The sequence below is a fragment of the Trichechus manatus genome, unplaced genomic scaffold, assembly GCF_000243295.1.
Source record: "Trichechus manatus latirostris isolate Lorelei unplaced genomic scaffold, TriManLat1.0 scaffold00008, whole genome shotgun sequence".
Lineage (NCBI taxonomy): Eukaryota > Metazoa > Chordata > Mammalia > Sirenia > Trichechidae > Trichechus > Trichechus manatus.
The window spans coordinates 29,137,424-29,163,341 of NW_004443944.1; the positions used below are offsets into that span (position 1 = coordinate 29,137,424).

Here is a 25,918-nt window from a genome sequence, read left to right on the forward strand (position 1 = left end):
AAGTCTTCAGATATCCCAAGGCCAGGCCCCCAGTCCCCTTCCCATACCCCTACACTCACCCTGTTTTCGTAGAACATTGCTGAACCGACATACTTGGACTAGAAGCTCAAGGTAGGTGATGTGAGTAGTCTCCTCTGGCTCATTGCCCTCCCTGAGACACACCAGAAAGAACAAGTCATTAGGAAGTATAACATCTTTCCCAAACAAAAAAAAAAAAACATGGATAGTCAGAAAATCCATCCAGTAACACCAAGGTGTAGGAATGTCCAGCTGCCACCTGCCACCACACCTTGAGATGACTGTTCAGATGCTTTGGCCTTTCAAGATACTTTATACACTTGCTGTGTCTCACTGGAAAATGCACTGTCCATCTCTGAGCCTCAGTTTTAACCATAAAATGGTAGGATGGTCCTTTCTCTTACATCCAATGGAAAATGATATCATAGTTGTGATTCTTCCAGAGTGAGGTATCAAGACTGCATTAGTGTTATTTAAAGTGGGGTCTTCAGATCACTTGCACCCAAATCGCCTAGGAAAATAGTTACAACGTAGATTCCAGGGCCCCAGCTCAGACCTACTAAATCAGAATCACAGGGCACAAGAATCTGCTTCTTTATTAAACCCTCTTTATACAGGCTGGTGTAAGGAATCAGTAGGTAATTCCAACGCACATTTAAAGTTTCCGAATTACCTCCTCTATCAGCTGATTTCTACCTACCTACTCAGCCTTAACGGAGCCCTGGTGGCGTAGTAGTTAAGAGCTTGGCTGCTAACCAAAAGGTCAGCAGTTCGAATCCACCAGCCACTCCTTGGAAACCCCATCAGGCGGTTCTATTCCGTCCTATAGGGTCGCTATTAGTCGGAATCAACTCAACGGCAACGGGTTACTTAGCCTTAGAGGAGCTCTGGTGGTGCAGTGGTTAAGCTCTCGGCTGCTAACCGAAAGGTAGGCGGTTCAAACCCACCAGCTGCTCCATGGGAGAAGATGTGGCAGTATGCACGGCCTCGGAAACCCTATGGGGCAGTTCTACTCTGTCCTGTAGGATCGCCATGAGTTGGAATCAGCTTGATGGCAATGGGTTGCGACTCAGCCTTAACTCCCATTCCTCCCTAGGCTTTAGCCTGGTTTTCTTCAGTCTTCTTTCATTTGTTTATTCAACACCTACTATGTGTTATAATACACATACATAGATAAGGCACTGATTAACAATATAAGCAAGGTCCCTGTCATCATGAAGCTTATTGCAATAGTAATGCAGGTAATAAGTAACAACTGTAACCATGATAATTTGAGATTATGACCAGCATTATGGAGGAAACAAAGCAGAAGGATATAATAATGAGCAACTGGGGAGAAATATTTTTTATTTTAAGTAATTTTTATGATAGCATGCAAAGATTTAGCTACAAAAACATTCCCCTCAATGTTTTTCTTTTTTTAATTTCATGATTTTCTGAATAGGTAATACATACAAACAATATTACATAAAATGATAAGTAATGACAAGTGTCCCTCCCATCCCTATCTCCCAGTCACCCTACCTAGACACAACCACTAGTATTTTGAGTAACATACCAGAGATAGTCAACATGCAGACAGGGCCACCCCTAGTAGGATGAAAGGCCAAAGGCAACTCAACTAGTGTGGAATGACCAAGATAATCACTTTGGAAGAAGGTTACACTGTTAGTATCTTTCATAAGATCCTTGGGATATCACTGAAGACAGACATTTTAAAATTGAATTGTAATGCTGTTCAGAAAAGAGGTAAGCACCTCATAGTCCCCACCCAAGCATGGAGTGGTAGGGTAAGGAGAGTTGCTCTACCCAAGGGACAGGCCTGTTAGACAAGCATTAACCAGTTCCAACAAGTCAACTCCGATTCAGGGTGACCCCATGTGTGTCACAGTAGAACTGTGCTCCATAGGGTTTTCATTGGCTGATATTTTGGAAGTAGATCACCAGGACTTTCTTCCAAGGTGCCTCTGGGTGGAATGGAACTTCCAACCTTTTTGGTTAGCAGCTGAGAGGATTAACCATTTGCATCACCCAGGGACTACATACATGTATTTATATTTATATGTGCTCCTTTTTCCTACACGTATGATAGCATACTATACACATTATTCTGTATCCTCATAAAAAATTTTCATTGAGTGAAATACGCATTCAAAAAACTGCACAAATCTTAAGTGTAGAGCTCGATCATTTTGCTTTATTAAAAACTTTTTAACAATATACTATGATATCGTTCCCCATCAAGACATATAGAGCTGTTTCATTCTCTGTCAGCTACATAATATTCCACTATTTGGATGTACCATAATTTATTTAACAAATAAATGCCTCAATGAATGTCTTTATTCACATGTCATTTTACTCACTTGCAAGTATATCTGTAGGACAAATTACTAGAAGTGGAATTGTTGGGTGAAAGAGTGTGTGCATTTTAAATATTGATAAATACTAGGTGTCAACCAATTTAGACAGAATTATCCAGGAAGGCCTTTCCTTGGAGAGGTGATATTTGAGCTAAGACCTGAGTAATGAGAAGTAGACAACCATATGAATACTTAGGAAGGGTATGCTGGACAGAGAGAACATCAGATGGACAGGCACTGAGGCAATAATGAGCTTGGTCTATTCAAAGAACTGAAAGTAGCCAGCATAGCTGGGGCATAGTTAGCAAGAAGGAGGGTAAGAATGAGAGGTAGGCAGCAGCCAGATCACACGGGTCCTTGTAGGCAATTGTAAGAAATTTTAATTTTATTTTAAGTGGTTTCCCCCTGGCTTCCCTTACACACAAAGCTCAGGCCCACCTCCACACTTTTGACCATGTCATTTCCCCTGCTCAGAATGCCCTTCCTTCTCCCCTTTAAGGCACCAGCACTACATAACCCTCCCTAAGCACTCCAGGCCATTGTGCTTGCTCTTCTTCCTTACTACCCAGAGTATTTATGAAACCCAAAGAGATGTAGTAACTTGGCCAAAGTCACACAATAATAAGTGGCAGAGCCAAGAATAGACCCTCAGGTCTTCTGACTTCAAGTCAGGACTCTTTTCCCTCATACTGTGAAGGATAGGGACTGCAGGGAAGACAGGTCTTTTCTTATGGACAGAGGTTACAGAAGGTTCTCAGCCTCTTTCCAGATCCTGGTTCAATAAGTCAGTTATTGTCCTCTCTTTGGCTTAGCCTCCTAGGACTGAGCAGAGCCAAGTACAGGGAGCTAAGTAAACTGGGAAGGAACAGGGAGCGAGGAAGCTGGCAAATAGCCCTGAATGCCAGGGACAGAAATGCCATTTCCTTAACTGTCCCACTGACAAGTGACACAGGAACTTCAGAATGTCTCCAGTTAGGGCTGAATGCCCACATATACCACAAGTCATGTACACTTCGCCACATGTATCACCAACCAGCTGACCTGTGTTCACTAGCATGCATAAAATCACACATATTAATATATAAACATTCTAGGCAAAAACCTGCCCATTTGCACAAATAAGTATAAAAATATGCACCCAGGTCTCAGACATGGGCCGATCTGCAAGTATACGCACCGCATTTATGTACCCACTTACATGTACAGCGTGTCCTTCCACAAACTCTATCAAATCATTTTGTTTTGTTTTCTTCCTGGAATTTCCCACTCTTTGTATTTTATCTGTAGTATATAAGCTCCATGAGAGCAGAGATCTTGTCTGTCTTGTTCACTGCTAATTCCCTAGCACCTAGAATAAAGTCCATCCATAGAAGGTATACAGAAACAGATAAGCACAAACCCATACAAGTATAGCTTACTTAAGTCCACTTGCTGCTACATATACACACACACACACCACCGTGTACATTCTTCTCCCTGGCTATGGGCTTGAGTTATACATTATTGATATAAGCACCTTACTCCTTCCAGTCAGTGTCTTCTTTCTCTGACATACACACCGGGCTGGGGCCACTGACAGATTGGGGGCTGAGGAAGGGATACTGGCCAACTACGATATCCCAAGCCTTCCAGGATGTTAGAGCTCTCAAAAGAATATCCAGTTTAGTCTCCTAACTCTGAAATCCACAGAGGCTATTTTCTGTGCTTGGGGTCACATGGTGGGTTGCTGACAGGACTCAGGGTCCAAGCCTCCTTCCTCTATACTGGGAGTTAGCTGTAAGCAAAAAAATCTACAGGGCTTAGGCAGGTGATATAAGTAAGTGATGTGGACCATATCAAAAGACATTTTTCTATAGGTAGATAGGTATGCCAAGAGGCGTGGAGGGTATAAGCGAATATATCCACCTGCAGATATAGGTTGGGTGGTGGATATTTCTACATATATAACTATAACTGTAGATGTTGCTTATATATTAATATAGACAATAGAACACACAGGGGCCACAGGCAGGGCAACTTAGATATAAACAAACACCTTGTGGGACGAAATTCCTAGGCTCAGAGGCGAAGGAACATAGACTCGGAAGACATCTACATCAATTGGCACAACATAGTTCACAAAGACAAAGTTCTGCATCCTACTCTGGTGAGTAGTGTCTAGGGTCTTAAAAGTTTGCAAGTGGCCATCTAAGATACATCTATTGGTCTCTTACCAACCAGAGGAAAGGAGAGTGAAGAAAACCAAATATTCAAGGGAATGATTAGTCCAAAAGACTAATGGACCACATGTACCATAGCCTACAAGACCCCAAGACCAGAGGAACTAGTGGGTGCCCACCTACCACTACCGATTGCTCTGACTGGGATCACAACAGAGGGTCCCGGACAGAGTGGGAGAAAAATTGTAGAACAAAAAGTCAAATTCACAAAAAAGACCAGACTTATTGGTCTAACAGAGGCTGGAGGAACCCTCGAGACTATGGCCTTAAGAGACTGAAGCCATTCCCAGAGACCATCTTTCAGCCAAACTAATAGACAGGCCCACAAAATAAACAATAACACCCGAGAGGAATGTGCTCCTTAGAACAATCAATTCTATGAGCTCATAAAGGCAATATTTGACCAAGAGCAAAGATAAGAAGGCAAGAATGGGTAGAAAATCAAGACGAAAGGAAACGGGGAAACAAGGGTGGAAATGGGGAGAGTGCTGACACATTGTGGGGAATGAAACCAATGTCATGGAACACTTTATGTACAAACTATTGAATGGGAAACTAATCTGCTGTGTAAACTTTCACCTAATACACAATAAAAAAATTTTTTTTAAATTCCAGTATGGTGGCCACTCGCCACATGTGGCTATTGAGCACTTGAACTGTGGATAGCCTAAATTGAGATATGTAAAATATGCACTGTGAGTGTAAAATACACGCTGGATTAGAACACTTAGTATGAAAAAAAGAATGTAAAATATCTCATTAGTTTTTATGTTGATTACGTGTTGAAATGATAATATTTTTGACATATTAGATTACATGAAATATTGAAATTTTTAAAAAATTAAAAGAAATTTTTCTTTTGAGAAAGACAAAAAATAATTCAGCTTCTTTATTTTTCTGGAAAAAAACAGCAGCACATGTGCAATGACAGCCTCAGTTTTGGGGAAACAATAGGGAGGTGCAGGGACTGGAAAACTGGTGAATACATGCTCTGGCAAAAGGAAGCACCCAGTACTCAAACTTAGATCTTGTCAATTTTTGCCCTCTGGGAATAAGGGCTCAGTGATGCCAATTTTTTCAGTTTTTCAAGAGAGGCCTGGAATCCATTTTTGTTAAAACTTCTGAATTTTTAAGCATCAACAACTAATTTTAAAAAATTTAAATATTGTGGGACAAACAAAATGATTAATGACAGATTTAGCTAATGGGTTACCAATTGGGAACCCATGCTACAGACCAAACTACTTCCCCTGCACCTGGAAGCCACATGGTTAGTGATACAACCCAAAGTGTACAGTCACTATGTCCTTTTCATCTTCCTCCTCCAGGGAGCCTTTTCCAATTACCTCATCACTTAACACTCTCCAAATTTACTGTAATCCAATTATTGATTCAAATTATATTTAGAATTGGACTACTTCTCTTTTTGTCTACCTTTACCATCCTAGTCCAAAACAACCGTCAGGTAAGTTAGATCACGTGTCCTCTGCTCAAAATGCTTGAATGGCATCCCAAGTCATTTTGAGTCAAAGTCAAAGTCAATACAATGGCCTATTAGTTCCTACATGATTTGGCCCCTCACTAACTCAGAGTCCTCATCTCCTACTATTCTCTCTTCATCTCATTCACTCTGCCTCAGACACATGGCCTCCTTAGTGTTTGGCAAAAACACCAAGCACGTTTGACCACAGAGGGCACACAATGTCCTCTGCTTGGAGCATTATTACACCATGTATCCACATGGCTGTATTCCCTATCTTTGGGTCATTGCTCAAATGTTAGCATCTCAGTGAAGACATCCTTGACCATCCTATATATAATAGCACTCCCTGCCACTACGCCCCACCCCCAGGTGCTTCAAATTAACATTTTCCATGATGTCTTCCCTCGTTTCCCCCTTTCTCTACTTAGTTTCTCTCCCTACCCCCAAAGCTGAAAGTTCTCCCTTCCTCTCAAGGCCCTTTATCTCACTTTCCTTGTGATCTATCTGTTCTACCTTGGATTATAGTTATTTGAGTGTTATCTTTACCATTACATCCTAGGCTCTTAGAGGGCAGAGATTATGTCTTCTTCCTCGTGCTCCCCTCCAAGCACAGCTGGCACAATAGGTACTCAAGCTTCATGATCAAATTATTGAAAGACTGATAATGGATTAATGGCAGAGAAGACTAGGGCTCCCTTCTTTATAGGAGAGGGATAGTCATTGGACTGAAGATTTCAGCTCTCTAGACTAGCAGAAAAGGAAGGCATAAGATAGAAGTAAAGACCTGAGGGGAACACTTGTGATGAAAACTGGGTTCTTCACAGAAAATATCAAAGGGCAGGATCTAATCTGGTGAATTAGGCCTTCCAGAGGAGAAATACCCAAATGAGAAGACTCAAACCTGTTATGAGAGGAAGAATGGAGTAACTGAGATGTTTAGCTTGGAAAAAAGAAGATATTGAGGGACACGATGGCAAGTCTTAAATATCTGTATATCTCTATTGCCTCCACCCTAGTTCAAGCCACCTTCATCTCTTGCCTGGATGACAACAATGGCCCCCTAACTGGTCTCCCACTTCACTCTTGCCTCCTTCCAATTCATACATCTTCCAGATGATCTATTAAAAACATAAACAGACCACATTACCTCCTCCTTAAAACCCTTTAATGGCTTCTATTACACTTAGAAGAAAATCCAAACTTCTACTATGCCTTGCATCTTCTCCAACTTCATTTTGTGCCAATCTCCCATTCTGCTCACTAGACTCCAAACACACTGACCTTCTGACTAACAGAGCATGCTATGATCTTTTACTATCTCTCCTCAACTCTTCGAATGGTTTACTGTATTTCATGTTTCAGATCTCAGCTTAGATACCACCTCCCTAGTGAGGCTTTCTCTGACCACCCTTCCTGATACCCTGTTTATTTTCTTCATAGCATTTTTCTTAAGCTGTAATTGTTTTGTTATTTATTTGTTTACCTTCTTTTTGCTTATTATCTGTCTCCCCTGTTAGACTGTAAGCTTTATAAACGTAGGGACCAAGTTGGTCTTATTCACTGCTGAATCCCCAGTGCCTTGCACAGAACCCTGCACACAGTAAGTCCATAAAAAGGAAGGAAGTACCAATATATGCTAAAACATAGATAAACTTTGAAAACACTATGCTAAGTGAAAGAAATTGGACACAAAAGGCCACGTATTATATGATTCCATTTATATGAAATGTCCAGAATAGGCAAATCCATAGAAACAGAAAGTAAATGAGTGGTTCCCCAGGGCTGGGGGAGCAGGAAGTTGTGGGGGTACTGAGAAGGACTGCTAATGAGTACGGGGTTTATTTTTGAGATGATAAAAATGTTCTAAAATTGATTGTGGTGATGGCTGCACAACTCTGTGAAATATTAAAAACCATTGAATTATACATTTTAAATGGATGAATTTTATGGTATATGAATTATATCTTAATAAAAAAATTTCATTGGGGTTTTGATTGGAATTAAAATAAACATACAGGTTAATTTGGAGAGAAGAGGCAACTTTACAAATCTTTCCAGAAAGATTGTCTCTTAGCACAATTGTTTGACTGATTGATTTATACTTGCCTCTTTCTTTTTTGCCTGAAGACAACACTTGGCTTTTTTTTTTTCCCTAGCATTACAGTCATAGGTATACATCTGTTTATCTTCCTTAAATTAGACAGGATATCTTTTTATTTGTTTTCTCCTGAGTTCCTAGCACAAACTCTTTGGCACATGGTCGTTACCTACTGCATAATTGTGAAAAGAATAGATAAAAGAATGAATGAATGAACAAACTTACCTCTGCTCATAAGACTAGCTGGATCCAGGCTGATCAGAGACAGGAAACAAGGAAGAAAAGAGGGGATAATAGAGGATACAGACATAGAAGATAGATGCTGGACAAGCAGGGGAAAATGGTAGACACGGAGAGGAAAAGAGCAAGGAAGCTGCGGAATGGGACTTGGAGTCACATCAAGAGTTTCTTGAGCCCCTATAGTGGGCTGAGTCCTGGACTCTGTGCCATGGGAGAGACTGAAAGAAGCCCCTAGAGCTGAGGCTCAAGGTATAGGACTCCTGCCCTAGAGTCTGAGCTATTATTGTACCTTGCCCTCCTGCCAGCTATTTTTAGGCTTTGATCCAGGGACCTTGTGCCTGTTCGCCTTGGCCAAGATGGCTTTGGTGCCAGTTGGATTCTATACCTCTTCTTTGTTGAGAAGGCAGAACCTGGGTTGATCTAGAGGTAACCCCTTTCCCACTGCCTACATATAACTACTAAGAGGAGGGAAATCATACATACTTGTTCTCTTACCATTCTGTATACCACGCTGGCCTTATCAAAGCCTAAGAACACCCAAAGCAAATAAATGAGATCCTTTATTATCACAGCATTCAGAATGCTGCCTAAAGCAGGAATATGCCTGCAGCAGGAAAAAGTGAGAACAATCAGTAGTACCATTTTACATGTGACATCTGGTCTTTAAAGCACAATGGCCACATGCAAAAATATTCATTACAATGGTTCTCTGCTATCTAAGTAGCCAGCATTGTTTAGATAATTTGTCTTCAAGCTAGGGTACTCTATTCCCGTGTGTACCTGAGCAGGAAAAGTTTTTTTTAAATAAAATTTCGTTGTGCTTTAGGTGAAAGTTTACAGCACAAGTTAGTTCCTCATTCAAAAAACTATACACAAATTGTTTTGTGACATTGGTTGCAATCCCCACAATGTGACAGCACTCTCCCCCTTTCCATCCCAGGTTCCCTGTGTTCATTTCTACAGTTTTCCTGTCCCTTCCTGCCTTTTCATCTTGCTTTTGGGCAGGAGTTGCCCATTAGGTCTCATATATTTGATTGAACTTCTTAAGAAGCACATTTCTCATGGCAGGAAAAGTTTTAAGAAAATAAATATCTATATCCTCAACTTCCATATGTAATCTTTCCTAACAATGATCTGTCTGAGTTGGGTCTCCTTTTACAATTACCCTTCTCCCATTTTGTAGAAGAATATCTGATTTCTTTTATCTCAGATCTTATTATGGTGCAATGCTAGGGCATAAAAACTTCCAGAGTGCCAAACAAAGAGACAATATGAGAATGTACAACTCCTGAGGGACAGCCTCAAGAAAGTAAATCAAAGAGTTTCTGTAAGAAATAAATATTGAGAGGAGTGACAATTTATCCAGGTGACAAACTCATAGTGGCAAAACTACTTGCCTTATCTCTCTTAGAATTATAATTCAGAAGTGAAATCATTATCACAGGGAAATATATTAACATATTTATTTTAATTGAAAAAGAAAGTTAGGCATTTTCTAATAGAAAGTAAATCTGATTTGGCTGATTGTGTTGACAGTGAGAAGTGGCTTTGTAAATTAGGTTATATGTTGGACATTTTCCAAAAATTACAAGTTAAATCTGCAGTTCCAAGGCTTTGACAAAGATATATACAACATATACATGTATATATACATGTGTACAATATAAAATACACTGGAAATTAGGTTATTTGCAATTATTTACCTTTATGATAAAATTTGTAGATATGAACTTTAAAATGTGTGAAGAGTTCTGCTGTTTTTCAAAATTCTTCTAGGTTCACAATTTTAAAAGTTTAAGATCACTCATCTAAATAATTATTTTTTAGTTTACACACAAAAAGAAACAATCTTTGATGGTTATCGGGGGGGTGGGAGGGAAAAACACTAAATAGACAATAGATAAGTGGTAACTTTGGTGAAGGGTAAGACAGTACACAATACTGGGGAAACCAGCACAACTTGTCCAAGGCAAGGTCATGGAAGCTCCACAGACACATCCAAACGCCGTGAGGGACCAAATTACTGGGCTGAGGGCTGTGGGGATCATGGTCTCCAGGAACATCTAGCTCAACTGGCATAGCACAGTTTATAAAGAAAATGTTCTACATTCTACTTTGGTGAGTAGCGTCTGGGGTCCTAAAAGCTTGTGAGTGACCATCTAAGAGACTCCACTGGTCTCACCCCATCTGGAGCAAGGGAGAATGAAAAAAAAACAAAAACACAAGGGAAAGGTTAGTCCAAAGGACTAATGGACCACAACTACCACAGCCTCTACCAGACTGAGTCCAGCACAATTAGATGGTGCCTGGCTACCACCACCAACTGCTCTGACAGGGATCACAATAGAGGGTACTGGACAGAGCTAAAGAAAAATATAGAACAAAATCCTAACTCACAAAAAAAAAAAAGACCAGACTTACTGGTCTGACAGAGACTGAAGAAACTCAAAGAGTATGGCCTCCGGGCATCCTTTTAGCTCAGTAATTAAGTCACTTCACAGGGTCACCCTTCAGTCAAAGATTAGACAGGCCCATAAAACAAAACAAGACTAAATGGGCACACCAGCGCAGAGGCAAGGATGAGAAGGCAGGAGGAGACAGGAAAGCTGGTAACAGGGAACCCAAGGTTGAGAAGGGGAGAATGTTGACATGTCATGGGGTTGGCAACCAATGTCACAAAACAATATGTGTACTAATTGTTTAATGAGAAGCTAGTTTGTTCTGTAAACCTTCATCTAAAGTACAATTTAAAAAAAAAAAAAACTTATGAATGAAAAAAAAAAAGAGAAAAGAAAACCAAAGACACAAGGGAAAGATTAGTCCAAAGGACTAACGGACCACAACTACCACAGCTTCCACCAGACTGAGTCCAGCACAACTAGATTGTGCCCAGCTACCACCACCAATGGCTCTGACAGGGATCACAATAGAGGGTCCCAGAGAGAGGTGGAGAAAAATGTAGAAGAAAATTCTAACTCACTCACACAAAAAAGACCAGACTTACTGGCCTGACAGAGACTGGAAAAACCCTGAGAGTATGGCCCCTGGACACACTTATAGCTCAGTGATGAAGTCACTCCTAAGGTTCACCCTTCAGCCAAAGATTAGACAGGACCATAAAACAAAACAAGATAAAATGGACACACCAGCCCAGGGGCAAGGAAGGGACAGAAAAACTGGTAATGGGGAACCCAAGGTTAAGAAGAAGAGAGTGTTGACATGTTGTGGGGTTGGCAACCAGTGTCACAAAACAATACGTGTATTAATTGGTTATTGAGAAACTAGTTTGCTCTGTAAACCTTCATCTAAAGTACAATAAAAAATTTTTAAAATAAATAAATTCTCATAGGACAGCCCTTGCTACTCTTGAAGAACGAAAAATAAATAAATAAATATTTTGTAAAGGTACCTTGCCCCTCCCCTCTACATCACAATCACCTGAGAAGGCTATAAAAATATAAGTAGTAGCCCCATCCTCTGGAGATTTTGGTTCAGTAGGCTGAGGTAGGGTCCAGGAATCTGTATTTTTAACAAGACCCTCAGGTGATTATTTATGCACGGTAAAAACCTCTGGCTTTGGCTATGGAGTCATCAGATCTAGATTTATTGTTTACCCCTAATTCAATATATGAATTTGTAAAAAATTTCCCTTCACTCTGAGCCTCAGTTTCCTCCTCTGTAAAGTGTAAGATGGGAGGAGGGAGGAAGAAGAGAGGAGTGGCAAAACTGGTGTTAGACTAGATAATCTCTAACGTATCCTAGACTCTTTGATTCTCAGTTTCTCTCTTTCCAGAGGCAGGGAATGGGTCCTCAAAGTCAGTTTAAAAGATGTTTTACTTACATGGTTTGGGGAAGGGAGAACAAACTTAGCTGAGGTAGAGACCAAAGAAAAGTTATGAAACCTGCCATGCCTAGCTCACACAATTGTTGTGTAGATCAAATAAGAATCCAACTAATTCCTTACATGAGCACAGTATAAAAGTGCTTTATAGGACATCCCCTCAACTGATCCTCACAGCTACCTTAGTAGTACGTAGAGCAGGTATTATTGTCCTTATTTTAAAGATGAAAGAAATCTAGAGGATCTAAGATACAACTATTGGTCTCTAGTCATCTGGAGCAAAAGGAAGAGAAGGAAACCCAGGACTCAGAGAAGAAACTAGTCTACAGGACTAACTGTCTACACAAACCAAGGCTTCATCTACCCTGAGATCAGAAGAACTAGATGGTACTTGCCTACCACTACCGATCACTGGGATCAGGACCACAATAGATGGATTCTGACAGAATGGGAGAACAATAAGGAACAGAACTCAAATTCTTAAAAAGTCCAGGCTGACTGGAGCAGTGGAGACTAGAGGAGTCCCCAAGATTATTTCCCTGAAATACTCTCTAAATCTTGAACCAAAACTATCCCTTAAGGTTACCTTTTAGCTAAATAACAGATTGACTCATAAAATACAGAATATCACCAGTAAGTTCTGTGCTCCTTTAAAAAATCATATACATGAGATTTGATGGTCAACAGTTACTTTAAAGCAAAGATGAAAAGGTAAGGAGGCATGAAACTAGATTACAGGAAACAGAACAACCAGAACGGAAACAATAAAAATGTTGACACACTGTGAACAAGGAAACCAATGTCATTGAACAATTTGTGTAGAAATGGTTGAATGGGAGCCAATTTTGCTGTGTAAACTTTCACTAAAAACACAATAAAATATCATTAGAAAAAGAAGAAAGAAATCCAGTGGAAGTGGCTTGCCAAGGCCACACAGGTGGTTAAGGGCAAATCTATAACTAGGTCCCAGGTTTCTGACCTCCAGGCTAGTGTTTGTTCTACTATATCGATTTGGAGTGTACCCAAATAAACATGGAGAAGGCCTCTCTAAGAATCTCCAGGAGAACTCAGAGAAGCAGAGGAGACTTCCACTCACTTTGAGCCTTAGCCTGTTGCCAAGACCACACCCACCATGATCTCTTCAATATTCTGATAACTTCCTAAAGACCTAAAACCTTGGGCAAGGATGCCCTCATATATCCACTTTCACAGTCCTTGGTAGTGTTCAAGTGTCACAGGAACACTAGTACCTCCACTTTCTCGAGACAAGCCCCTCATTGCCTTCGGAAATAAGGAAAAGCACGTTAACTTCAACATTTCTTCCTAAATAAAATTTCAGCTCACAGTTGACAAAATTCTTGCCCTACCAGATTGTGAGCTCCATGAGGACAAGAACCAGATTTCTCTTGCTTATTGCTATATCTTAAGCACCTAGTACAGTGCCTGACACATATCTATAAATACCTAAAAAATTAAGTTTTAAAAACCTACTACCAGAAGCTAGTGGATTATCTAAGGAGCATGGCTATCCATACAGTTATAATTAGGTTTCTATCAGCTTGTTCCATATCATGTGAAAACAGCTGAATAGATTTTCACCAAATCTGAATGCCACATTTAAAATTCTCTGACTTAACTTCTTAAAACCAAACAATAATTTAAGTTAACTAGTAAAGAATGTCTGCCTTGAGCATTGTGCTCTTTAAGATCTATCTATATGGGATCAAATTGACAAGAGCAACTCGAAAGATTATATAAAGGAGTCTTAGGGGGCCGTGAGTTTATGTTTAATGGGGGAGGAACAACTTGGAAAAGGAGGGTGAGAATGGTTACACAACATGAAGAATGTAATCAATGTCACTGAATTGTACATGTAGAAATTTTTGAATTGGTGTACATTCTGCTGTGCATATTCTCAACAATAACAAAAATGAAACAAATTATTTAAAAAAAAACACCATGTCTGCTGCAGTACACTGATACCGTGATAACTGAATTCCTGGAGAATAAAATCTCTTATTAAAAAAAAAAAAGAATCTCAGGCTTAAAATATGTGGCTGTTTGGAGAACATCTCAAATAGACAGTTATCCTCAAGAGGAATTGAAACTAAAGTTCAACAAGAGGCCTCTGTGACTGTTCATTTGGATAGATTTCCATATATTAAAATATCATGGTTAAAAAGAAACAAAGACTGGGTTCAAAAATGAGCCTCTAATCATTAGTCAGAAATGCAGGTGTTGAATGCTGTAGAGATTTTTTTTTTGTACAGGCAACTCTATGTAATGTGTTCCGGTGAATAGCTTCAGGGTCTTACTTATTTTATTTAAATAAAACAATGATTCTGCCAGCTAATAAACTGTAAATGAGGGGACAGTTCATCAAATGTCCTTTCTAAATATAGATTTTATTATTTCTCCTGGCTAAGGGCAAGAAAGAAGTTGGAAAATGAGAATCAGGAAAAGCTTCACAAAGAAGGTGGTATTTCAGATGGTTCTTAAAGAACAAGCAGCATTTAAATAGGCCCACATCAGGAACAGACCAATTCTGGGAAGGTAAACAATGTAGCTTAGACACAGAGGCAGAAAAGCACAGGTCAGCCTACAGGCCAATGCCAATTCTAGGCAATGTTTTCATCTCTCAGTGGTATTTTTTCCTGAAGCTAAATTTGTTCAATATAAAGGACTATGCTTTGTGCTATATGTGCTATTCTTATGCAGTTAATTTAAATACCTTTATTTGTAACTGAGTAATAGTATATAAGCTGATATTGGTAGTTTAAAAAAACTCTTACTTTGCAAAATTTGTCAATCCTATGGTGGTCCCTGATGTAAATGAAATAGCAACCAATTTAGTTTAGACCTTAGACTGTATTTTGTTGGCTGTAAGATTGATAAATATACAATGTTAAGGCCATGAAAAGCAAGTAAAGATCGAGGGAGTATTCTAAATTGAAGGAGACTAAAGAAACTTGACTACTACTGTCATGTGTCATTCTGAACTGGATCCTTTTGCTATAAGGCTCTTAAGCTAAAGGCCCCTCCCCCACCTCAAAACTTTGTACCTGTAAAATCCCAAGCCATGAAGGAACAGAATGAACAACCTTTATCAGAGTGGCCACCTGGCAATTAGTGCCAACCGACTGCTTGCCTTTCTTTCGTAAGCTTAAAATCTTTAATTAGAGAAATCTAAATCACCTACCACCTAAGGCCAATCTTAGGAAACACTGATCACAGAGAACAACAACAACAAATGCAGTAGTAGGAAATCACCAGAGATGCAAAGAAAAAGAAATAACAAGTCAGATGTGGTAAATCATGGAACACTTCTAGAAATGGTGGCTTTCGAGCCACTTCTGAGAAAAGAGGCAAAGCATTTATCACAGGAAAGGGCATTTTGGATGAGATAGAAAAGTCATACGTGGCAGCCAGGCCTGAATACCTCTGCCTAACGATGTCCTCCTACATGTGTGATACGTGTGAGTATTGGCACAGCTTAATAGTAATAAGTCTTTTCAGCATGTTTTCTCATCTGTCATTTCAGCTAATCCTTGTAGCAATATTTTGAGACTGGCAGGATAAGAATTGTTATCCCTATTTGAAAGGTCAGGAAACTGAGGCTCAAAATGGTGTCATCACTTGCTGAAGGTCACAAAGCAATGCTTAGAACCTCTGTCTGCAGATCCTCAGCCTAGGTCTTTTTTCCTCCCTTTTTAATAAACACATTATCAAGGGAGTGGTCTTTTCAAAGTGTAAATCTGACATGTCACACCCCTATTTGAAACTCTTCAGTGGCACCCCATTACCTACCCTTAAGCTAAAAACAAAACTTCTCACCAGGATCTTTGGACTACTTTGTGGTCTGAGCCCTGCCTCTCTCCACTCCTGTCCCATGCAAACTCTTCCCTCTCCTTACCCCCCTGCCCTCCAGTCACACTGGCCTCCTTTTAATTTCTTGTATTCCCTGTGCTTTGGCCTGCCACAGGGCCTTGGCACTTGCAAGTCCCTCTGCCTGGAATACTTCTCCTTGGATCTTTACACAGATAGCTCCTTCTTAACCTTCAGATCTCAGCTGACCTATAAATTCCTTAAGAAGGCCCTCCCTGATCTTCCTAACTAGGATAAATGCCCCTGTAACAGTCGCCTATATTCCATGTACATCTCCTTTTTAGCACTTGTCACTGCTGCAATTTTACCTCTATGTGTGTGATACACAAGTTCTTGATCTTTCCACAAAGCTGCTTCTTCTAGTTTCCTTTTGATCTCAACTAATGGGAATTCCATTTACTTATACCAAAAACTTTGGAGATACTCTTGACTCTATTGTTTTATACCCCACATCCAGTCCTTCAGCAAATCCCGTTGACTCTGCTTTCATAATATATCCAAAATCTGGCCACTTTTCACTACCTCTGAAATTATCTCCATTATCATACCTTGCCTGAACTACTGCAAATTGCCTCCTCATTGGTCCCCTTGCCCTCCAAAGCCTCAAGGTAGTAGGCAGACTATACATAGTAGATATTCAGTAAAAAACTGTTGAATGAATGAATGAGAACATCTGAACTAAGAAATGTTACTTCACTGAGATTTGCCCTTTAATGTCTTTAGCCTTATAAATTATAGCCAACATTTCCAAAGCTGGCCCTAAACCCTCTAAGTAAACTACTGCTAGACAGGTGACAAATTGTCAAAGAAGCTAAGGTTGTGTAAGTAGAAGCAGCGTCTAGAACAAGGAATTTAGGCATCCTCCTGTCTAGAACAAGTTACAACTGCTATGTGATCCTAACCAAGTCACTTTCACTCTTTGAGCCTCAAGTTCCTCATTTGTGGAGTTCCCAGGTTGAAGAAAACCAGGGAACAAATACACAAGGACAGCACAGGGGAAACACAGTTTATTTTTATAGTAAATAGAAAAAATATTAGGTCTTATGGGAGATGGTAAACTGAGTGGTAGAGTGTGGCTGGGGCTAATTTAATCTTAGACATGTAAAGTCAGAACAAAAATGGTAATAAGTATCTTCTGTGAGGCCAACCATACCTGTAATACCTAATGAGAGATATTGACCAACTAGTCCAGAGGAGACTGACATGGATGATGAAAGGGTTGTTCAGGAAACCACATCGTATGAGTAACCTGGGGATGTGGACCCCGTATTACTTTATCCATAAAACATAAACACAGGACTAGATCAGGGGTTTTCAAAGTGAGCTTTACAGATCCCAAGAGGGACCACAGCTACAGAGCTCTGCTCTTACCTGCTTTAGGCATAATAAAAAATAAGATACTGTTTGCCAAGCACTAAGCCTTTTACATGTTATTCCAATTATTCCTCACAATGATCTGTATAATAGAAACTGTTATTATCCCCATTATACAGATGGGACAACTGAGGTTTAAAGAGGTGAAATAACTTTCCCAACTAGTGAGTATTAGAGTGGGGATTATAACCCAGGCAGAATCCAGAGCCTATTTATCTTAATAGATTACAATCCGTGGTTGCACAATGGTTAAGCCCTTGGCTACTAACTGAAAGGTCGGAGGTTCAAACCCATCATCCACTCTGTGGCAGAAAAGACCTGGTGATCTGTTCCTGTAAAGATTATAGCCTAGGAAACCCTATGGGATGGTTCTTCTCTGTCCTATAGGGTTGCTATGAGTCAGAATCGATTCAATGGCATACAACAACAAATATGTATATAGATATGGTATGATTTTATTTGAAGGATTCTAATGCTTTAAAATTTTTGAAATTTTCTGAACTAGATGGCTTAAAGGCCCCTTCTAGATTTAAATTTCTATAATTCTGTGTTCAGCGTAGAAAAGAGTTACAATAACTGCCTTCAGATATTTGAAAGGCTGTCTTCTTGAAGAATAGGATTATTCTATGTCATCCCAGAACACAGAACAAAGGCCAAGGCAGAGAATGGGATGGGGAGAAAGTTATAGGGAGGGAATATATCTAAGAACTTTGTAACAGAGCTGTCCAATAATGGGACAGATAGTGAGTGAACTCTGGTCTGAGTAGTGTTCCAGAATCTGAATGATCATTTATGGGGATTGTTGGGGTGGGGGTATGGGGGTAGAAATATTGCTTTGTATGGGAAATGAATCAAGTGACTTCTAAGCACTGAGACTGAGAATCTCAAATGCTCAGATAAAGGCTCAAGGTGTCAGACACTGGGGATTATCACCACTGCCCAATCTCTCTCAAAAAACCAGGAAAAGGGAGAAGGCCCATCCTCAGCTCCATACCTTCTGTATTTATTGTTGTAAATGTAAGGCTCCCCTAAAGCAAGAACTTTTCCCCCAACCTAACTACCTGCTGTCTTCAATAAGGACATGAAGCCAATGCTGAGTTCCTCCTCTTCCCCCAACTTCTCCCAGCTGCCTTGTCACACTATATTTTTGACAGAAATTCTGAAGATCAGTGCCAGAAGTAACTTTAGCAAGTATCCTGTCCACTTCCCAGTTTGTTCTTGTTAGGTGCTGTCACAACGATTCTGACTTACAGCGACCCCATGTGACAGAGTAGAAAACCTATAGGGTTTTCTAGGCTGTAATCTTTATGGGAATAGATTGCCAGGTCTTTCTCCCGTAGAGCCATTGGGTTGGGTCGGTTCAAACTACCAAGCTTTCAGTTAGCAGCCGAGAGTTTAACCGTTATACCACCAGTGGTCCTTTCCCACAGTTTAAAGGTAGGAAAAACAAGGCTCAGAAAAGTGCAGTGGATTGTCTAAAACCATTCTCCTCATTAAATATTTACTGAACACACCTATGTAAGAAGTCAGCTCACATACAAACTCATGGAGCTTAAGACACTGAAAGAGGTCTCAAGACACTCACCAGAACAATACATTTATTATTCATATCCCACTTACATCCAAAAAAGTGACTAGTGACTTGGACGGCACTGCTTACTTGTATCACTTTCACTGCTTTGAAGAGGGGTCTTTGAAGGTGTCAAGGATCATGAAATTCAGGGAAGAGTGAGAGCAGCAGATTAGAGTCTACCTTAAATATGAAATTCTCCAGCCCTTCTCTACTGTTTGTCTACCTGATTCAAGTGGGGAAAGACAATTCCCAAGAACAGGTATTTCTCCACGTATCTCCCATCATCCTCGATTGTTTATGCTACCAGAGACAGTATTATGCCCAGGCAAGGGAAACAGACTCCTTCCTCAGCCCCTTCACCACAGACCTTCTAAAATCCTCCTTTCTCTTACCATCTCAACAGAAGCGCAGCCCACCTACTGAGTCATCATATAATCACCACAGATTGTAACAGAACTTCTAAAGACTACTTCCTCTTCAGAAACAATCATAGAATTCTGGAAGATTAGAGTCAGCAGGGACTTGCAGAGTATCTATAGTTCATATCCCACCACACCCACAAAGGGAAGGCCCAGAGAGGAGAAGGGAATGGTATGAGGCCATCTTCTTTCCCAAAAGTATGTTTGTCCCTATTAAGTATATTTTAATCAATGGACACACTGTTATGAAACCAGTGAAGACTGGAGACAAGAAAAGCCTCCTCATCCCAGCATTGATGTGAACTCCAGGACATAAACGTGGATAATTAACAGAGTCCCAGAGCATGAACGCTAAGAAAACAGAGTCTAGGGCTCTGGCTTTCCACATCATCTTGACAGTCTTCTCCTTGTCAGAACATGTGCTTGTCTTACCCTGCCAACCATCCTCTCAGATACACATGCTGGCACACACCCTACAGGAATATGGGAAGTTCTAATACCACACTCTGGAATTCATACCCGGGAACATACATAGACCTTGAGGGCAGAGATTTTGTCCTAAGGCCACCCCCAAAGTCACCTGCTTCTCATCAGCTCCAATTTCTAAGGAAGGACTGACATATAGTGAGAGCTTGTGGAGAAAGAGCAGTGATTTCAGCTGAGGGTGAGGGGTGAGGTGGTAACAGAGACAATGACAGTCAAAGGCAACCCAAAGAAACGATGGAAAGAATGGACTATATCAAATTTCTTGGGCTTTGGGGACCTCTCCTGGAGTAGTCTAAGACTGAGCAGCTAGTATAAACCACCATAATATCAGCCATCAGCTGCTTTTTCCATCTTCTCCCTATAAGCCCTTAAATTAATCCCCCAAATCCCCTACTGTCCCCCAGTGTCCCTTTAACCGATCAGATACCACTTCTTCAGCTGCCCATAATATCATCACTGAATCTCTCTCCCTGAATGACTATCCCGATACTTTTGTCACCAATCACCTTCTCACACACCTACACATAAATCCCCATTAACACCTCATTAACACTCCAACCTGCCACAGTAGGGAGAAGACAATGGAAAAGAGGTTAGAACCAAAGTCTTGTTTTGAAGGGCAAATTTAGCCCTTGGACCAAATGAATATGTGCCTTTGAAAGAGGCAAAGTGTTACAAAGACTAAGTGTCCCTGAAATATTGCCCTGAGATAATCTTTACACCTTAAACCAAAAATATCCCCTGAAGTCTTCTTAAAACCAAACAATAGTTTGGCTTAACTAGTAAAGAATGTCTGCCTTGAGCATTGTGCTTTTTTAAGCTCTGTCTTTGTGGGATCAAATTGACAACAGCAACTGGAAAGATTAGATAGGAACCTTAGGAGGCAATGAGTTTATGTTAATGAAGGAGAAACAATTTGGAAAAGGAGGGTGAGACTGTTGCACAACTTGAAGAATGTAATCAGTGTATCTGAACTGTACATGTAGAAACTGTTGAATTAGTGTATGTTCTGCTGTGTATATTCTCAACAGCAACAATAAAAATAAATTATTTTAAAAAAGACTAAGGGGATCCTTGATTGTCTCCTCCAGTCTCACCATCATCTATACACCCAATTACCTATGCTGGTTTCTTTCCTCTAAATTCCTCTAAAATTTTATCTTTTCATTTCATTCTCACCTGCATCCTGCAATCAGTAGCATCCCAGTTTAGGCATCTTTACCTTGAATAACAACCTCCCAGCTCTCTGGCTTCACACTCTCATCACACTTCAATTTTATCCAGTACATCTTCCATATGTATCCAGATTAATCTTCCTTTCTTATTTTATTTATTTTGTCTTGAGAATATGCACAGCAAAACATATACCAATTCAACTGTTTCTACATGTACCATTTTGTGACACTGATTATATTCTTCGAATTGTGCAATGATTCTCATCCCCCTTTTCTGAACTGTCCCTCTCCCATTAACATAAATTCACTGCCTCCTAAGATTCCTATCTAATCTTTCAAGTTGCTGTTGTCAATTTGATCCCATACAGATAGTTCTTAAAAGAGCACAATGCTCAAGAGAGACATTTTTTACTAATTAAGCTGAACTATTGTTTGGTTTTAAGAAGACCTCAGGGGATATATTTGGTTTAAGGTTTAAAGATTATCTCAGATAAATAGTTTCAGGGGTTCATCCAACCTTCATGGCTCCAGAAAGTCTGGAGTCTATAAGAATTTGAAATTTGTTCTGCATTTTCCCCCTCTTGATTAGGATTCTTCTTTGGACTCTTTGGTCAAAATGTTCAGTAATGGTAGCCAGGTACCGTTCAGTTCTTCTAGTCTCATGGAAAAGGATACAGTTGTTCATGGAGTCAATTAGCCACACATTCCATATCCTCCACCTATTCCTGACTCTCCTTCCTCCTCTGTTGTTCCAGGTGAATAGAGACAAATTGTTGTGCCTTGGATGGCCACTTGTAAGCTTTTAAGACCCTAGGCACTATGCAACAAACTAGGAGGCAGAACAGAGGCACTAGACATGTTATTAGGCCAATTAACTGGGATGTTCCATGAAACCATGACCCTAAACATTCAAACCAAGAAACCAAATCCCAGGAGGTTTTTTGTTGTACACAAGTGGGCTCAGCAACTAGTCTTTTTGTGTGTGTGTGTGTCTTTGTTGTAAATATATCACACAACTTTTGCCAATTCAACTTTTTACAGATATACAACTTACTGACAGCAATTAACAATAATCGTCTGTGCAACCCTACCCTTCATCAGTGCAACATTTCCATCACCGTTAACTTTCCCTTTCCCCCTTCTTCTCGCCCCTGGTAACCACTAATAAACTTTGTTTTCTATACATTTGCCTTTTCTTGTCTTTTTATATTGTCATACAATATCCAAACTAATCTTCTTACAGCCCAGATGTTATCACCTTATTCCCCTGCATAAAATCCTTTCATAGGTCTCCAAAAATAATCAAGAGCTCTCATCCACTGTTGAAGACATCCACTGTTGAAGACATCCACTGTCAAAGACAGCCTTGAATCCTCTTTCACTCCCCACATCCAACCCAAATCAGCAAATTCCACAGGCTCTTTCCTTAGTGGTGCAAATGGTTAAATTCTGGGCTACTAACTGAAAGGTTGGTGGTTTGAACCCACCCAGAGGTGCCTCACAAGAAAGGTTTGGCAATCTGATTCCCAAAGGCCACAGCCACAAAAACCCTATGGAGTGCAGTTCTACTCTGCACACACGGGGTTGCCATGCATCAGAATCAACTGGATGGCAACTGGTTTGGTTTTTTTTGGTTTTCATTCAAAATAGATTCAAATTTTAACCATGTCTAACCACTTCCACAGCTACTTCTAATCACCATTATCTCTCACCTGAATTTTTATAACAGCCTCCTAATTGGTCTCCGTACTTTTACTCTTGCCTTTCTACAGTCTATTCTCAATACAAAAGATTAATTCTAAAAATAAATCAAATCATGTCCCTCCTATGTTCAAAACTGTCCAACAGTTCCTCATTTCACTATGAATAAAAGCCAAAGTCTACATTGGCTTTCATGGTTCTACAGGATCTAGTGTCCTGCTGACCTCATTTCTTACTACTGTTCTCACTCTCTCTAGCTCACACTGTTTCAGCTACACTAACTTCCTAGCTATTCTACAAACACATTAGGCAGGCGCACACTCAAACCTCAGGCCCTTTGTACTTGCTTTTCCTTATTCCTGGAACACTTTCCTCCCCTATCCCCCCACCCCCACCCCCAACTATCTGCATGGCGCACTCTGTCATTTCCTTCAGGTCTCTGTTCAAATGTCACCTTTATTAGAAGGGCCTTCCCTGATCAACACCCACTCTGCATTGTTATTCCCTTTTCCCTTATTCTGCTCTGCATTTTTCTATAGCATTTACCACTACCTATCATAAATATATGGGTTTATTTATTGTCTGTCTCCTCAAGCTGGAATATAACCTCCATGAGGGCAGAGACTTTCTTCATTTTATTCAACTTTGTTTTGTTCAGAATAGTGCCTGGCACATGGTAAGCCCTCAATAAGTATTGAATGAATAAACTGTTTCCTACACACTTCTTAGGAATATCTTCCTTTACTTTATCTGGAAATAGTATTGCTTTTTAGAAACTAAACTGAATCTGTGGTCAAGGCTTTCACCTCTTTCTTACAGTCTCTAGTCCAAACTGACTGTCTTATGTAATACGTCTTTGTCTCCGTGTGTAATCTTACATTTCAGTATCCCACAGATACTTAAAGGCTCAAAGCATGACTGGTTTGAATATACTCAAATTCCTATGAAGAGTCAGAGAAATAGAAAACATGGCTCTAGGTCTCAAGGAGTTTACCAGGCAATTGAGAAGTAAGATCTGAGAGGACTTTGGAAACTTTAGGGGATTATGCAAACATTGATTATTAATATTGTGTACAAAGATAGCTCACAACATAAAAATATACCTAAGTATAAATACAGAGTATTTCAATACAAAAAAAAAAATTGTTCCCTACACATATTCTTTAGTTGGTCTTCTCACTGTCTCAGTATAATAATGATGATGACGGCTAATATTTATTGTTTTCAATATGTCAGGAATGAGACATGTGGGTTTGTTATTCTATTTAATCCTATTCAGTCAACAACTCCATGAGAAAAAACACTATTTTTATCTACATTTTACAGTTAAGAAAACTGAGGCTCAAAGAGATTAAGTAACTTGTCTAAGACCATACACCTAGTTAATGGCAAAAATAAGACTCAAACTAGGTTAGTTTGACACGAATGCCCATTCTCATAATCTTTATGTTATACTACCTCTCTACAATGCTTTCTCCCTCCTCTGAACTATTTGTGTAAGCGTCTCTTTATAGTTTGGTCCATAATTGCTTTCAGACTGTTTTATATAAGCTTATTTGATATTCCCAAATAACATAAATTCCTCGAGACCAGGGCCTGGGCCATTTAAATCTGACAACACATTTTATCTGATATTTTTAAGCAAATTTTTAATACGACTAATATGGTTAATTTCTCTTTTCATCTATCACAGCCAAGTGCTGGACTCCTAGAATAATGAGCATCATATGGTGAAAAGAATAGTTGACTGGGAGCGAAGCTATATGGAGTCTCTGTCTCCAAAAAGGTATATGACCCTTAGGCAAATCACTTAGCCACTCTGGCCCTTAATTTACGCATCTGTAAAGAGAGTTGGCCTAGATGGACTCTAACAGACATTTCCAGTTCTAAAAATACTATTATTGCATGAAGCTTTACAAAGTGTCAAGCCAAAAGTAAAAGGCCAAATTCCTCCTTAATATGGTTCTATTCTGGCTACTCAAAGTACTTTCCTAACAGCACTATTTGCTTTCAGCATTATCTCAGCATATGCATAAGACATGTCCCAGAACAAGGCATGAGCTACAAATATGGTTTGCTAATACCACTACAGCTATCTAAATGACATGGTTTAAATTGAGAAACAGGCCACAATGTGGCTCTATAAGAAGTATACCAACTGGAGGAAATCACTAAAAAGACGTCATTTTTAAAAAATCAATAAAAATTAGAGCAGGGAAAAGGTGAGTTCCAAGAAGGAGAATTTTGGGGAAAAAAGAGGGACTTAATAGAATAAATCATATGATAGAGAGTTTGGAAAATATTGAGTATATGATAAAGGCAAATAGTACAAGAAAAAATAGCAGGTAATTATTAACTCCAGAAAAAACCAAAAATCTGTACATAAAAGAAAATGTAACACTTCTGAACTGGAACTGAAGCCATTCCCAGAGACCACCTTTCAGCCAAATCATAGACAGGCTCATAAAATGGACAGTAATACCAGAGAGGAACTTGCTCCTTAGAACAATCAATTATATGAGATCAAAAGGGCAACATTTGCCCAAAAGCAAAGATGAGAAGGCAGAAAAGGGCTAGAAAACCAGGATGAAAGCAAACAGGGAACCTAGGGCAAAAATGGGGAGAGTGCTGACACATTGTGGGGAATGAAACCAATGTCACGGAGCATTTCATGTACAGACTATTGAATAGGAAACTAATTTGCTCTGTAAACTTTCACCTAATGCGCTATTAAAAAAAAAGAAAATACAATCATAATACACTACTATTCTTATGTGAACATTGATTCTGAAGTAACTAAAAAGAAGAGCTATAATTATATTGGGAAGATGGGAGAAGGAAATTGGAGGGTATATGAGAAATAAATTCTCATCTATCCTAATAGGCAGTCAATACTTTCTAAAAAAGAGATGAAGAAATAACAGTAGAAGCAGATTATTTAAAAATATGGAGGTAACAAGAGAAGTAACCACATATCTGGCACATTTGCACTTTACTCTCTTATAAGAAATATGATTTATTTGTAGCTTGCTTTTTGCCTTAT

General features: G+C 39.6%; 1 protein-coding gene across 2 annotated transcripts in view; it reads right to left on the reverse strand.

The window, feature by feature from the left end:
• ACSS2 (acyl-CoA synthetase short chain family member 2) overlaps positions 1-25,918 on the reverse strand; it is a 49,308-nt gene that overhangs the window by 13,976 nt on the left and 9,414 nt on the right. For both annotated transcript variants that reach the window (XM_004370413.1, XM_004370414.2), the window contains exon 3: positions 60-151. In XM_004370413.1, the coding sequence (XP_004370470.1) occupies positions 60-151 (92 nt within the window). The remainder of the gene's footprint in view (positions 1-59; positions 152-25,918) is intronic.